Consider the following 14,759-nt stretch of genomic DNA (forward strand, 5'->3'; position numbering starts at 1 on the left):
TTTTTTTAGTCCCCTTGGTTTTGGGTAAATTTTTGTTTCATCAGATGGCTCCACTTTGCACTCAGCCATAAGGGTCTACAGGGGGGCCCAAATGACTGTCTTGTTTTCCCCCCCCCTTGAAACTGCAAAAAATTGTGTTTTTTCTCTAATCAATTTATATCTACTGTTTTATTCTTAATGATATTAGAATTATTAAATTTTTTTTTAAAACTTATAACTTTAAAGAAAATGGAATATACAAAGAAGTTTTCCAAAATAAAAGGGGAAAGGGGTAAACACATGGATAGGTAGGACTAAAAACGACTCCTTTGTGACTAAGATTTGTAGACCCACTAGGGGAAATACTAATAACTTCTGTTATGGGGGGGCACCTATATTCTTCCCATCCGGTCGAGTGGGTTAAACCCCAAGGGATATGAAAAGTGGCATTTGCCAATATTGCACCAGAAAAAACGGGAAAAAATTTGCCCATTATGTAAACCCAAAAATTTTTTATACTAAAAACTTCCAAATTAAGTAATTTACTGAAAAAAGTTATATTGAAGTGCAAACTTTTTTTCCCTCCTTTGGCATATAGCTTGTCATTTTTTATAGTTAAAGAAACTAATTTTTTTTACATTCCTTTTCCCCTGCTTTGCCTATATAATTATTATATATTATAATATATATTTATATATAATATATATATATTATATTATATATATTAAATTATAAATTATATATTATGTATTATGTTGTTGGAAAAATTTTTTCATTGTGATCATAAAATTGCTTTTTTCTTTTTTTTCTTCGTATATTAATTTTTTTTCATTTCCCAGTTGAACACAAGCAAGCACTGGGAGGATCACTACTGTTTATTTATGTTGTCAGATTAAATATTATTTTTCAATGTTTATTTTTATTAATAAGAAAATTTACCCAAACTTTTTTTTAGTTTAGTTTTATTTTATTTATTTTTTAATTTTTTTTTTTTTCCTATAATAAATACTAAATTTTTTGCATATGTACATCTGTGATATTAAAGAAATTATACATCAATTTAGGATTGTTAATTAGTCTTGCCCAAATAGTTTATGAAACATTAAAAAGAACGTTTTTTTGAATTCCGGAACCTTAAATTTTCATTGTTATAAAACTATTTAAAATCAGGTCCATTTCGGGGAAGATATTACATAACTATTTATTATTATTTTTTTTTTTATTTTATTATTTTTTTTTGTTTTGTCATAAAATTTCGTTCAAATGTATTTTTTATAAAAAAATGTATTACATTGCTTTGATTTTAAATTTTACATTTTCTTTGTATGCTTTTTTTCTGTCAAGAAAACTTTAAAAATCAACAGATTATGATTTACCCCTTTTTGTCATCTGAAAGTATGAAGCTAAACGAAAAGAACCAAAATTTTAAAGAAGTAAAAAAAGTTACCCAAATATGAAGCTGGGGGATGTTTTCCTTTAAACCAAATGCTGGGGATGTTTCACTACCACAGTGGCCCACGGGCCCCATGTCACATGCAATGTTATTTTGTTTTTTTTGGCATAAGCTTTTTCCTTTTTTTTTCCCTTTTTCCCAATTTTAATTTTGTTGTTTGATTTGCCAATGGTAACAACTGTTTTCTTGTACAGACTCCAAACATTTCTCTGAGTAGTCTGTAAATCAAAGCAGTTATAAACAATAAATAACTTTTGTATTTTTTTCCCCCACTCCCCCCCCCCCTCTCTCTCTCTCTCCTCTTTCTCTCCCCCTTTTCTCCTCTCTCCCTTCTCTCCTCTCTCTCTCTCTCTCCTCTTTTTCTTCTCTCCTTCTTCTCTTCTCTCTTCCCCTTTTTTACAAAATTGCACTGCATAACAGAAGCAGGGAATAGGATCCTGACAAAATATGTTCCTCCCTGGGGCCAAAGCTCTTCCGTCATAGCTCCCAACATTATTTATAAAGAAAAAATTTAAAAGCCATCTAAAAACTAAAAACTTTGTAGCTCCAGCAAGTCCTTTCTGTCCCCCGACCTTCACTGAAATTCTCCAACAGCAAGTTCATATCACCCTGGCCCACACCAAATTTTCTTTGACAGTTGTTCATGCCAACCCCTCCTCAACCCAAATATTTTCATCATGATGGCATATCACCCATCTAGGGGTTAACTTGCTAACTGTGGCCCAAATTTTGAAAATTTGAAATCACAGACCAGAATTTTAAATACTGCAAACAAATAAAAGTGATATAAAAAAAATGAGTATTGAAAAGGGTAAAGCCGGGGTTATTTGATCTTTAAAAAATGTATAGCATTCAAGATGTATGGAGTTGAAATGGCAAGGAGGAAGGAGGGTAAAAGGGGTGAAAAAAAGGGTTTAGTGGGAAATTAAAAAAGGGCGAAAGATAAAAGTTTTTAAAAGGAAAAGGGGGGGGGTTCTGCAAGAAACCCAAAGGGAAAAGAAAAGGATTAGCAAAAGAAAAAGGGAGATTAAGGGTAAATTTAGGTCACAGTTTTCGGGAAAAAGTCAGGGGGGAAAGACCCAGGGAAGGAGGTTGTTGTACAAAATTCACATGTGATTCGGGGGCAGTGAAGAGATAATGGAGAAATAGGGAGGCTGTTGCAGATAAGCAGGGAGGAATGGGTTTTGGGATGAGTGGGGGAAGGGGTTGGGGGGAACATGAGTAGAGGGGATGCATTTTTCAGCTTTTTATATGATTTAGAGGGAAAGGGGACAGAAAATTGGAGAAGGGTTGGGTTAGGCTGTCATCTTGGATCATGATTAATAGTTTTGAATGTCTTTGGAGTTTCTAAAGGGGGGAGGTTGGGTGGGCTGAGAAACAAAGGTTTTCTTAAAGGGGAAAAGGGACAGGGAAAGGTTTATAGGAGAGGAAGCTTAGGAGTTGGGGTAGAACATTTAGCTTTCTTGTGCTATGGGTTGAAAGGAAAGGGGGGTAGGTATTGGAAAAGTAGAGATGGAATGTCAGATTAGGGGTGGAATTTGGGGGGGATTTGAAGGAAAAAAATTTTTAAATTGGGAAAGGGAAGGGTGGAAGTGGGATGGGGAAAAGAATACTGGGGGAGATGAGAAAAATCTTGGGGAAGAGGGGGGGGGCAAAAAAAGGACTACTGGTATAGAGTAAAGGAAACCCATCTGCATGCTTCCTGTCTGGCCTTTTTAAAGTGAGGCCTAGTTAAATATAAGAATTGGCACCTCCCCTCAAAAATATAACCTAGGCTCCCCAATAAAAAAATTTTATGGGGGCCACCACAACTGGCTATGACGTGATTGAGGAGCATTTTTGGGATTGATCAGACCAGTTGGCCACACAAAGGGCTTGGCGTGGAGCAGCAGTTTTGGCAGGGTTGCAAGACGTAAACAATTCTGCCTGACAGGGAGGTTGAACAGCAGGAAAGGGAGGGCTTCCCCAAAAAAAAACTGAAGGGGAAAGGTCTGTCTTAAAAAATTTTTGCAGTATTGGTGGAAACTTCACACCCTCTAGGGGAATGGGTACATTGAACTGTACTGCTCAAGTCCACAAGGCAGGCAAGTAGCTCTGAAAGGGGAGAGTTTTTCCCAGAGTAAGGGGGTGTAGAATGGATCACAAAAAATTCGATCCCCATTTGGCGGGGCAAAAAGTATTCAAAGGTTTGGGGGGCCAGTAGAAGGACGGGACATGCAAAGAGGGAGGGGTTTCAGAAAATAGTACTGCAGAGTGGTGAAAAAAGGCTGCAGAGTATTTAATGAGGGGGGAGGGGGTAGAATTAAGAAACTTTTGAGGTGGAGGAGATGAAGTAGGGGTGTTGGGGGAAAGAGGATGTTTTTCTGGAGTTGAGTATGCCGGGTGACTGATTTGGCGGACGAATGATGGGTTAGATATTGAGGGGGGGGTATTGAAAGATTTTTTGGGTCATGGAAAAGGAACCGGGGGTCAAACAAATTTAAAAATCTGTGGGGAAGTTGAAAAAAGGGCAAGCCTCTCCCCTTTAAATAAGGGTAAAAATCTTATTATTTTGGAAGGTAAGGTTAAGTATGTTGGGGAGAGAAACAGTCCCTTCGGGGTCCCCTTGGGGGTAGGGCTGACAACAAAACAGGAAAATGCCCATGGTTACCCCAGGCTGTTCTGACTGACCAAAGTCAGCCTTTCACCTTTCATATGGCTTTCACACTTTGGAGGGGTGGGATAGTAGAAGGGGGTTTGGGGAAAAAAAAAAAGGGGAAGGGGGAAAAAAGGCCTTGAAAAATCAATAAGGGCCCTAGGCAGGGGTGATCCTCAGCATCGGCCCCCAATTCCATCTCCAAATCCCCCAACATCAAACCAAAAATAAATCGATAAAGTCAATTTTTGTTTTTTGATCAATGTTCTCATATTTTAAGAATTATAAAAATTTTCCCAACCAATTAAAAAATTCACAGGCCCCTCTATTTTTTACCCCTACTCTCTACCCTTTTTTCTAGGTTATAGCTTATTTTAGGAAAAAAGGGATAAATGGGGCTGTATCTCCACCTGACCTCAAACAGGGCCAAAAAGTCAAAATTTAAAGTGGGTAATCATCTAGCATTTTGAGTCCCATTTGCTATGACATAACTTAAACTGCCTATACAATTGCACTAGTTTCCTACATCTGACCAAATTATGATATAGATTTAAAATAGATAAATAAAACTAGTTTGAAAAAATCCCAATATAATATTTATTCCGATATCAAATTGGTTTTTCATGTGACAATCATTAAAACTTTTCCATTGTATATAACAAGTAACTTCAGTCTATGTTGAACCCAATATTATGCTTCAAAATCCAAACATGATAATAATGATAATGAGGTAAAATGATTTTACAAATGTAATTTAGAGTCACTGCATATGAATTAAGAAAACTTTGAATTTTCCCATTTATTTAATGTGACAATTGTCTTGAATGAAAAATAACAAGCATATGTGTATTTTCAAAACATATGGTTTCATCAAAGGAAAAATAAAAGATTTTACTTTCCCATTATTCCATGAAAAAAAAAAATATAAAATATATTTAAGGCCATTAAACAATACAACTTCTAAGTATGGCGAAAACTTCTCTTCCTCTTTAATACCTCTGCACATATGAAACTGTCCTTATGATCTGAAAAGAAGAAAGTAAATTAATTTGCAAAAAAGTAATGATTAAATTGACATCCGGTAATTCAGAAATGAAAAATATTCCTTCATCACTTTATGAGCTTATTCTCCCTTATATTTTTGTTTTACTTTATCTATACATCCCCCTTTTCCTAATTACTGGCAACAACCAAAATAGTATATAATCAGTTATGTATTCATCTAACATTTTCTGCCAAAACATCACCCATATCAACATATTTTTCTAGGAAATATACAAAAAATAGTTACTTACTTTTACAAAAAAACCCTACCAGTCATCTGCAAGGTCTTCTTTGGGTTTAAATACCTGGCCACAATGCAGATAATCACATTCAGTTGTGCCAATCCTGTGTTCGGAGAGTCCTTAAACAGAAAAACAAACACTTGTGAAGGACTTTACATGAAAGAAGGAAAAAGAAATAACAATGAGCATATACACTATTTGGATGACCAAATCAATTAAAGTGCCTAAATGTTTACAAAAAACTTTCCCAGAAAGGCATTTAAAATGTTTGTTCAAAATAATCACCTATTATGCAACTGGTTCCCCTTGCTTAACATGCTTGCAATTAAGATACTCTTGATCACTGTAATTACAAAAATTACCACCATCCTTTTTCATGCAGTTAAAGATGTGCATAATGCAAATTTGAAAAAAATGTATGAGAGACATTTAGAGGATTTTTACAATAAACATTAATATGATTTTTGTGGATTAGAATTCTAATGAACAACATTAAACAAAGAAAAATTTTCAAAATAAAAATCATGGTTTTGAGTACATAAATTCATTTTTCACTGAAAAAATATTTTTTTAAGGGTTATGGAAATCTTGAAACTATAATCATGTTGAATGAACAAAAAGAGTCCAAGAAAGTGGAGATGAGATCACAAAAGGAAACAACATTAAGAGAATCTGAGAAACCATTGGCACCCCGATTTATGCATGTTCACTGTAGTTTCATGTAAATTTTTGTGGCATGTAGGTTGCTCCACAATTTCTTAGCCAACAAAGAATAAATTTAGAAGCCCTAGTGACCATGCCTGATTTCCTCATTCCTTGAATTTGTGGGAAAATGTACTTCTTCTAATGCTATTAAATTGATCCTGTTTCCTTTTTACGCCATTATAATTATACAAATGTTATCAAAATTTTATTATAAGGGTATCAAAATACTAATGACTATAAATTAATACAATAAAATTTAAAAAGGGGAAAATCTTTCAAACAAAATTCCAAAAATTACAAAAAAGAAGGGTATGTTTTTTTAGATCCAAGGACAATGGTTTTAATCATCATTTAAATATGCTTTCTCTTTTTATTAGACTATCATATCTAAAAAAAGCATGATGTGCAGGAACTCAATCACAAATTAAATATACATCTTAAGAAAGGGATTACATACGAGAAAAACAATACCCCAAATGTTTTAATAGCTATACTAGAAAATTCCTGAATAATATACATATGTATAATTACTAATGCTTTAAATATAATTACCAGTTTTGCTCTGATGCTGGCACAGATCCTGGCAATGTGGCGAATCTGAGAACAGCTCTCAGGAATGAGAGGTTTCTCTAAGCATGCAAGGATTGAATAGACCAACGGCCTTGAGCTTCTGAGAAACCTAAGACCTCTAACCACTGGGCATGCCATTCAAGTAATTTTCCAGTCCTTTCTGTTAAAAAAAAAGAAATTGAATTTTAATTCACAGGACTACTTTCAGGAGAAATATAGATTGAAATATTGTTCTATAAGCCCAAAAAATTTTGCTGCTACTAACTTAATTCACATCAAGAACTTGGTATTTTTGATTTACTTAAAGCTACCTGAAATTATATTTCTTCAAATAACAGACATCTACAAATAATTAATATTCGTGACATTTTCTTTCTCCCCTAACTCCACCTTAGACAACTTCTATTAGGATTGACTACTCTCCAGTGTCACGGGTTTGTATCTAATATATGATTTTTTCCCACTATATATTCCTTTTCAAAATTCAAAGTATATACAAAGGCTTATATCTTGCACTATCATTTTCCCATTACACATTTGTCTTCACAACCACGTCATACCACTAAGACACCCAAAAAAGTGGAATATTGAGCAGTATGCTTAGGAGAGGCTGATGACCCTCTACCAAATTGGGGTTTGGTGTGTCCCCTTTTTGGCTTGATTCAGTAATGCAAGTTGGAAACTGTTGCCAAAGCAGAATCTGCCCCCACTCTTCACTGGTTTTTTAGACCGGCTGTGATAAGAAAAAAGTTTATGTTCATTTCCAATCTGCAAGATTTTGGGTTTTACTGCTTCCTTTTTTGTTTCACATATCAGGAATAACTAGGAAATAATATATTAACCTGATAGATAATGAATACCAGATTTTTAAAAATGCATGTTGTATGTAAATGTTTAAAGAATTTCTTGATATTGGCTTTCTATCATATCACAGTTTACAATATCAAAAAGGTTCTTAATCTATAACACATAAAGAAATACACAATAAAGTAAAATTACAAATTAAAAGACCAACAGCTTTTTAAAAGATATAAATATGCAATAGATGCTTTAAATTGGTACTTACTAACTTTACTGGACATTTTGGGATCTGTTTTGATGATCTAATGGTAGCAATCTGAGATCGCAGTTCAGAAAAGGATGCCAGTAATTCTCTCTGAGTTGCAGCATTAGGAGCATAGCCATGTGGGGCTGTGGCTTTTACCTTTTTCTGAAGAATCATAATAGTAAGGGATGTGATTATAAAAAAGTGGATCACATCATATATGCATATATGTGAATCATGAATAATAGCAAATAATGTCCAGATTTCATTAAACAGTATTACCTGTTTGATATGTATATATATATAGTATATTATAATATATAATATATATATATATATAAATATTATTATATATATAAATATAAATAATAAATATAAAATATAATATAAATATAAAATATAAATTTTTAAATATAAATTAAATATAAATATTTTTAAATATTAAAAATAAATATAAATATAAATATAAATTTTTATAATATATTTAAATATTTTAAAATATATATATTAATATATTATATAGATATATATATATATATATATATATATATATATATATGTATAATATATATGTATATTAATTTTATATATATAGTATATATATATATAATATATATATATTATATATTATATATATATATATATATATATTGTACATTTTTTTTTTTCTTCTTTTCTTTTTCTTTTTTTTTACTTCATGCTTACCTTTATAAGAGGCCCCTGTTTCCGTATTTTTTTTTTATCTACTTCAACTGTCACAACATCCTGACACTGCCGTGCTTCCCAGCTATCAAATAAAGAAAAAGACATTCTCAAAAGAGGAAAGAGAGACCATAAAACAAAATTTTTTCCATATCTAAACACAATGAGAAGAATTATCTTTCGTTTTTTAAGTATATCTAAAAAAATGGGCCCCGACATTAACAATTTTCAGTGCACTCACTGAGTTTTAGTATGGAACACTACAGTTGAAGTTCAATTTGTAATATTCTTCCTGTAAAAAAAAACTGCCAAAAAAAAAAATTCTGCAGCAGAGATATGACTTACACTACATGTGGAGATACTGTTCAGCAGACAATGGGGGTACACTTTGGGGCAAAGTTTTTAGGTATGGCAGCAACAGGCAGAGCTTGAGATAGAAGATTTTCACTTTAACTGTCGCTATCACTTGCCATTATCAAATGAGAAACAAGAATTTTACAACTTGTATCAATCTGAAACATACGAAAAATAGTTATATTCGGATATAATATTCAGGTTTAAAACCCCCCACATCAAAGGGCGTAAGAGAGTGAGAGAGAGAGAGAGAGAGAAGGAAAAGGGGAGAGAGAGAGAGAGAGAGAGAGAGAAAGAGATAGAGAGAGAGAGAGAGGGGGAGAGGAGAGAGAGAGAGTGTGAGAGGAATTGAAAGAGGGGGGTGGGGGAATGAGATAAATAGGTGAGAGTGAAGGAGTGAGAGTGAGAGTGAGAGGGTGAAAAGGTGAGTAGGTGGGGGAGAAAAGAGTGAGAAGAGAAGTGATATTGGTGAGAGTGAAAGTGAAAGTGAGAGTGTGGAGTGGAGTGTAATTGATGTTGAGGTTGAGTGGAGTGTGGGGTGTGAGTTGGGGATAGGGGTGAGTTAGACAGTGGGGAGTGTGATTGTCAGGGGAGTGTGTTGTGTTGTGTGGTGTGGTGATGGGTGGGGGTGGTGGGTGGGGTGGGGGGTGGTGGGTGTGGGTGAGTGTGAGGTGAGGATTGAAGTGGGGTTTTTGAGGTGGGGTGAGTGTAATGTAGTCAGTGAATTGACTGATTGGATGTGTGTGTGAGTGGTGGTAGGGATTTTAGTGGATGGAAATAGATATGTTTTTTTTTAATAGTGGAAATTTTGTGTGTTTTAAAAAAGTGTACAAACCCCTGTCACAAATACTGTTATAAAATGAGGTAGATGAGTTTGAGCTTAAAAAATATATTAACAAAACGCAAAAGTTATCCTAAAAATTATTAACAATTGCTCAAAAGGGAATAATGCCAGACTGCAAAGGAGAGTTTGGGGAGGAAATTAAAGATTAATGAGGGGAGATGAAACAAACAAGGGGCTGGTTAAGTTAAAATAAGGATTGATTATTTTTTAGTATTATGTCCAACTCCATCTTCATACTAATCCATAAAAACTTTTTTTCATAATACAACGAAAAAAAACACACCCCAAAAACACAAACGCAACCAACACACCAAAAACAACAAAACCAAAAACCCACAATAAATATTAAATAATAACTATTACATTTAATTTTAGAAATTCACAATATAAGAAATGTAAAAAATAATTTTTTAAATTTTAAAAAAATTTTTAATATATATATTTATTGTATATGTACACCAACATACACACAACAAAAACAACACAACAACAACACACACCACACCACACACACACACACACACACACACACACCACACACACACACACACACACCCACACAACACACACACACACACACAACAAAAAAAAAAATACATATAATTTATATATTTTATAATACTATATGATTAGTATAATAAAATTATTATAAATATATATTATATAATATATATATATATATTTTATATATATTATTTTATATTTAAGTGGGGTGTGGGAAAAAAATTTTGTCCCGCGATCCCTTCCTTTGCGCGCGGAATCCAGTGAGCGAAGGTTAATGTAAACAAACCCTGCAGCCCCAGGTAATATTTCATGTTTTTTCTTAAATTTTCTCCCCAATAGGTGAGCTAATGGGAGTTCTCAGCCATTCTTCGATAATGTATCTCAGGGGATAACAAAAGAAAAGAAGAAAGATGTTTTTATCACTTAAGACTGAATTTTGCGTTTTGTAATGAGGAAGAGAATCCTGACCCATCTTTTAAATGCGTAAATTAAGCCAATTTCGGGTAATTTACCAAAGCTGAGCGTCGCAGGCATTAATACATTTGGTGTCTATAGACTGCTTTTGATGCGGATTAGTACTATGCAGACAGAAAAAAATGGGTCTGTAAAAGTGAAAAGCAAGCACCACAGGCGTTTCAGAATAGATATCGAGAAAATATATAAACTGCAGTAGGATATGTTAATGCCATGCAAATGATGACTCATCTGCTAATCTTTCTGGGGAACTTTGTATTAAGATTCTGATAAGAGTGCAAGAACTTCAGTTTATGCTTAGCATATCAGTGTCAAAGCTTTAAATATTGCTGCCGCTCTTGAAAACAGCATTAGCAAAGGCAAGCAAACTTTTACTATGTGCTATGTGACAGACAGAGCTTTGCTAGTTTCTTATAATGATAATTCAGCAGGGAGGTCTATAAGACCTGTATTTTCAGGAATATATGTATTGGATTTTTTTATTGCCTTTAGTCAGAGCACTAGGAGGCAGCGATAACATAATGTTGCTCCAAATAAAATACTTTTAACTTAGTTTACAACCTAGAGCTTAACCTCTCACATTTATTTGGACTAGAATTCCTATTTGGAACTTATAAAGGGAGGTCAACAAGTCTAGTTTCTCCAGAAGGTATGTAAAAGGTTTATTTGACTTAGAGAGGAGTGAGGAGTAAGGAAGCCATGGTATCACCAGACTTGGCCATTCAACTAACATTTGATGAGCAATTATGGCCTTATGTTTACTTTCTGCATGTTATTTTAAACCTAACTGTATTTTAATGTCCTTTTCCATTACTTAATATTAATTAGTAGCTACCCTTGATGATGATGAGTTCATCTAAAATATTTATAGGTCTTTATTATTCTCATGATTTCACTGGAATTCAGAGATTGATAACATTATATTTTGTGCATATATTTCTATTAATTTCCTTTATTTACCTGTTGATATGAATAACTCTTATCATATATTCTAGTGGTAATCAGAGCATCTCTTTGTTACAGATATCAGTGAATTCACTGTTCTAATTTATCAGAAGTATGGATAAATTTGTTGTTCGCATGCAAAGAAATTATTTCCGTCTTCAAGTCCAAGAAAAGGTGGAATAAAAAATTATAAACAGTCTACCATTGAATCATTAAGGTAAAGTAATTTTATCTTGTAGTAATGAAAGGTTTATGCCTTTGTCACTTGCACTAATTAGTGTTACTAATTGTCAATACATAAAGATATTATAAGTTGGAGTTGGTAATACATTTTCTTTTTATGTGATATCTTTGTAGTTAGTTTCAAGATTAAACTCTAATAAAAAATGCGGTTCAGTGTGATCTTTTTATTGGTATGAAATCATTACTTTAATGACAGGTTACAAAAGGAAGCTTAATTATAGTAAAGTTTGGGATGATTTTGGAGGTTGAATGATAGTTTAAGTTTAAATCAGGCTTTTATATATATATATATTATATATGATATATATTATATATATATTATATATATATATATATATATTATAATACAATATTTATGTATATATATATATATATATATATATATATCTATAACATTTATTGATTAGTACAATTATATATGAATATAAATATATCCGTATAGTATACTATATATATTTATATCAGTAATACTATATTGATCAGTATATATATAATATATAGCATTGATATATAATATATACATAACTATATATCTATACATATTATATATATATTATAGTATATATATAGTTATAATATCTATATCATGTACTAATTATATATAGTATATATAGTCAAGTTAATAATTATATTATATACTATAGATATATGATTAATTATATTAATAACTATATATTATACATAGTGCATATATATTGATATAATCATGATATATTAAAGATCTATATATATTTAATCATATTATCTAAAGTGTTATCAGTCATATATATAGTATTATTAGTCTACATATCTAGTCTTACTTTTTCTTATTATGGATATATACTATAATTATGTATATATTTATATGTTATATTCTTATCATATTATGATATATATAATATATATATCATATCTAGTATATAAATATATATAATATATATATATTATATAAAACCATTTTTATTGAGGGTACACACTGTATACTTTGAAATACAGATCCGTAATAGTCTCACAACCATTTTTCAGTAAGAGCTTGGTCAGTATTTGGATATTGCAGTTGTAGAATATAACAAGCATTTTCTTCATATTTGCAAATAGAGTTCGGTAAGTATTGGCTATAGCAGTGTGATTATGTGTAGTATATTAGTCAGTAGATCAATTAATATTCTAAGAATGTGATATTTCTGCAAATTTACCCAATCAGTGCAGTGGCAGAATACTGCCATGCCACGTATTAAAAGGTATCTGATTGTTTTACACTATCTGGCTCAGAGTGCTTAGTGTCACACCAAGAAGTAGTATAGTCTACATATCCTCACGTTTACTCTTTCCTTATCTTTGAAGCTCATTGATTATTTTATTGTTTAATTTTCAATATGATTAAATCATAATACAATAAGAATAACAATATTAATATAATAGTATTAGAAAAAAAAATTTCCCTTAATCGGATGGGAAATATGGCATGATCATAGGGCTATGATAGACTCCTTGGTGACACAGCGAGCCATCTGTATGTAACAAATCAAAAAAACACAGAGGGACAGTAATAATCTGAGCATGGTGAAGATTCTTTAACCACAGAGATTTTGCAGGTATACATTAAATGAATTTTTTTAGTTGTTGCAATGTAATTCATGGGCTTAGCTGACAAATTTATTGTAATATTGTGTAGGAAACATGAAAACACTGGAGAACCATACTGAAACATAATAAAAATGACTTTCATGGTATCTGTGAATGATGGGGAATTACGTTATGATATTTATTGCAATAATTTTTTCCACGTTTAAAGTGTTGTTTTCTTAGGGTGTTGTGATAATAGAAGATCTTGAGAGAGCCAAGATTGTTCTGGAACGCAGCGACACAAAGGAGGAGTTGAAGATTGACACACTTAAACATCTGAGGAAGAAAAAGCCGGCGAAAGAAGTTCTCGTAAAGACTGGCCTTGGTTAGTATAATATTTGTCAGTTTATATCATTTTGTATCTGCTTTGAATATTGATTTGATTGGTTTTAGGATTTACTATAAATGACTTTTTATAGAAATATTTTTCCTTAATTCAATTTTTTTAAGGCCCTCCTCAAGAAAGAAATATGCAACCTCATAAACCTGATAAATTATATTGTGTGTTTGTTACAGGTAAGACCGTTTACAAGTTAAGTAAGAGTAAAGATGAAGCAATTGCAGCAGAAGCAAAGAAGGTATACAGGCTGTGGAAAGACCACTTACTTAGCAAAGTTGGAAAGCCGGTAATTGAGGTTAAATGTGACCTCAAAACCCAAAACTTTCGGAATTCTGCAAGACAGATGATATTAGACGGTCTGAAAAGAGAAGATGGTGCAGAAGAAGGCCAGAGTTCAGATGAAGCAAACGAACAAGAGAAAAGAAAAGAAAAGAAAGATTCTAAGCATAAATCAAAAAGAAAAAAGTCAGAGGATGAAGACAAAGATGCAAAGGATGAAAAAGAAAGTGATTCTATTGAAGTCCTTGCAGAGTATATTGAAAGAGAAGTCTACCAAAGCACTAAGAGACTGATCAACAAGCCTTATAAAAGAACAATAAGAAACTAGTTTTACTCTAAGACATCAGAAGGATGTCAGATTATCTGTTGTTTCTTCCTCATTGTCTGTAAAAGACTTTGTGAAGCAAAATCTCCAAGAGTAGATGCATGCTTAAGGAGTGTTTCAGTTTCCTGAATAAAGATATTTTTGGTGGATACAAATGCAGTCGGTACTTTCACTAGGCTGATGTGTATACTAAACCCATATTTCTATATAGGGCTATAACTGAGCAAGTAGGCCTTCCCATATAAAATGCACAACTTACATGCATTTTCCATGAGGAGAGATGCACAACATATGAAATTGTAGATGAGTTAAAGTAAGCAACAGATGCTCAAAAATAGTATCACCAGAAAGGACCAGTTGATTCAATGACTAAAGATGACCAAAATTGATTGTTGTATTTATGTGATAATATTTTACTTAAGGTGCATGAATTAATTTTGTTGTATTTATTGAATAAGTAGGGTATCTTCA

General features: G+C 32.4%; 1 protein-coding gene and 1 pseudogene across 1 annotated transcript; one reads left to right on the forward strand and one right to left on the reverse strand.

Moving 5' to 3' along the window:
• Positions 1–5,377: 5,377 nt before the first annotated feature.
• Positions 5,378–8,848, reverse strand: LOC119570704 (annotated as a pseudogene).
• A 1,708-nt stretch (positions 8,849–10,556) lies between these two features.
• Positions 10,557–14,440, forward strand: LOC119570705 (transcription elongation factor A N-terminal and central domain-containing protein 2-like). Its single transcript, XM_037918342.1, is given in 8 exon segments — positions 10,557–10,580; positions 10,853–10,910; positions 11,105–11,200; positions 12,923–12,991; positions 13,303–13,313; positions 13,528–13,669; positions 13,861–14,287; positions 14,289–14,440. Coding segments are annotated over 8 exon segments (924 nt in total). The 3' UTR covers positions 14,386–14,440.
• Positions 14,441–14,759: the final 319 nt, after the last annotated feature.

Source organism: Penaeus monodon, unplaced genomic scaffold, assembly GCF_015228065.2.
Source record: "Penaeus monodon isolate SGIC_2016 unplaced genomic scaffold, NSTDA_Pmon_1 PmonScaffold_3622, whole genome shotgun sequence".
Taxonomy (NCBI): Eukaryota; Metazoa; Arthropoda; class Malacostraca; order Decapoda; family Penaeidae; genus Penaeus; species Penaeus monodon.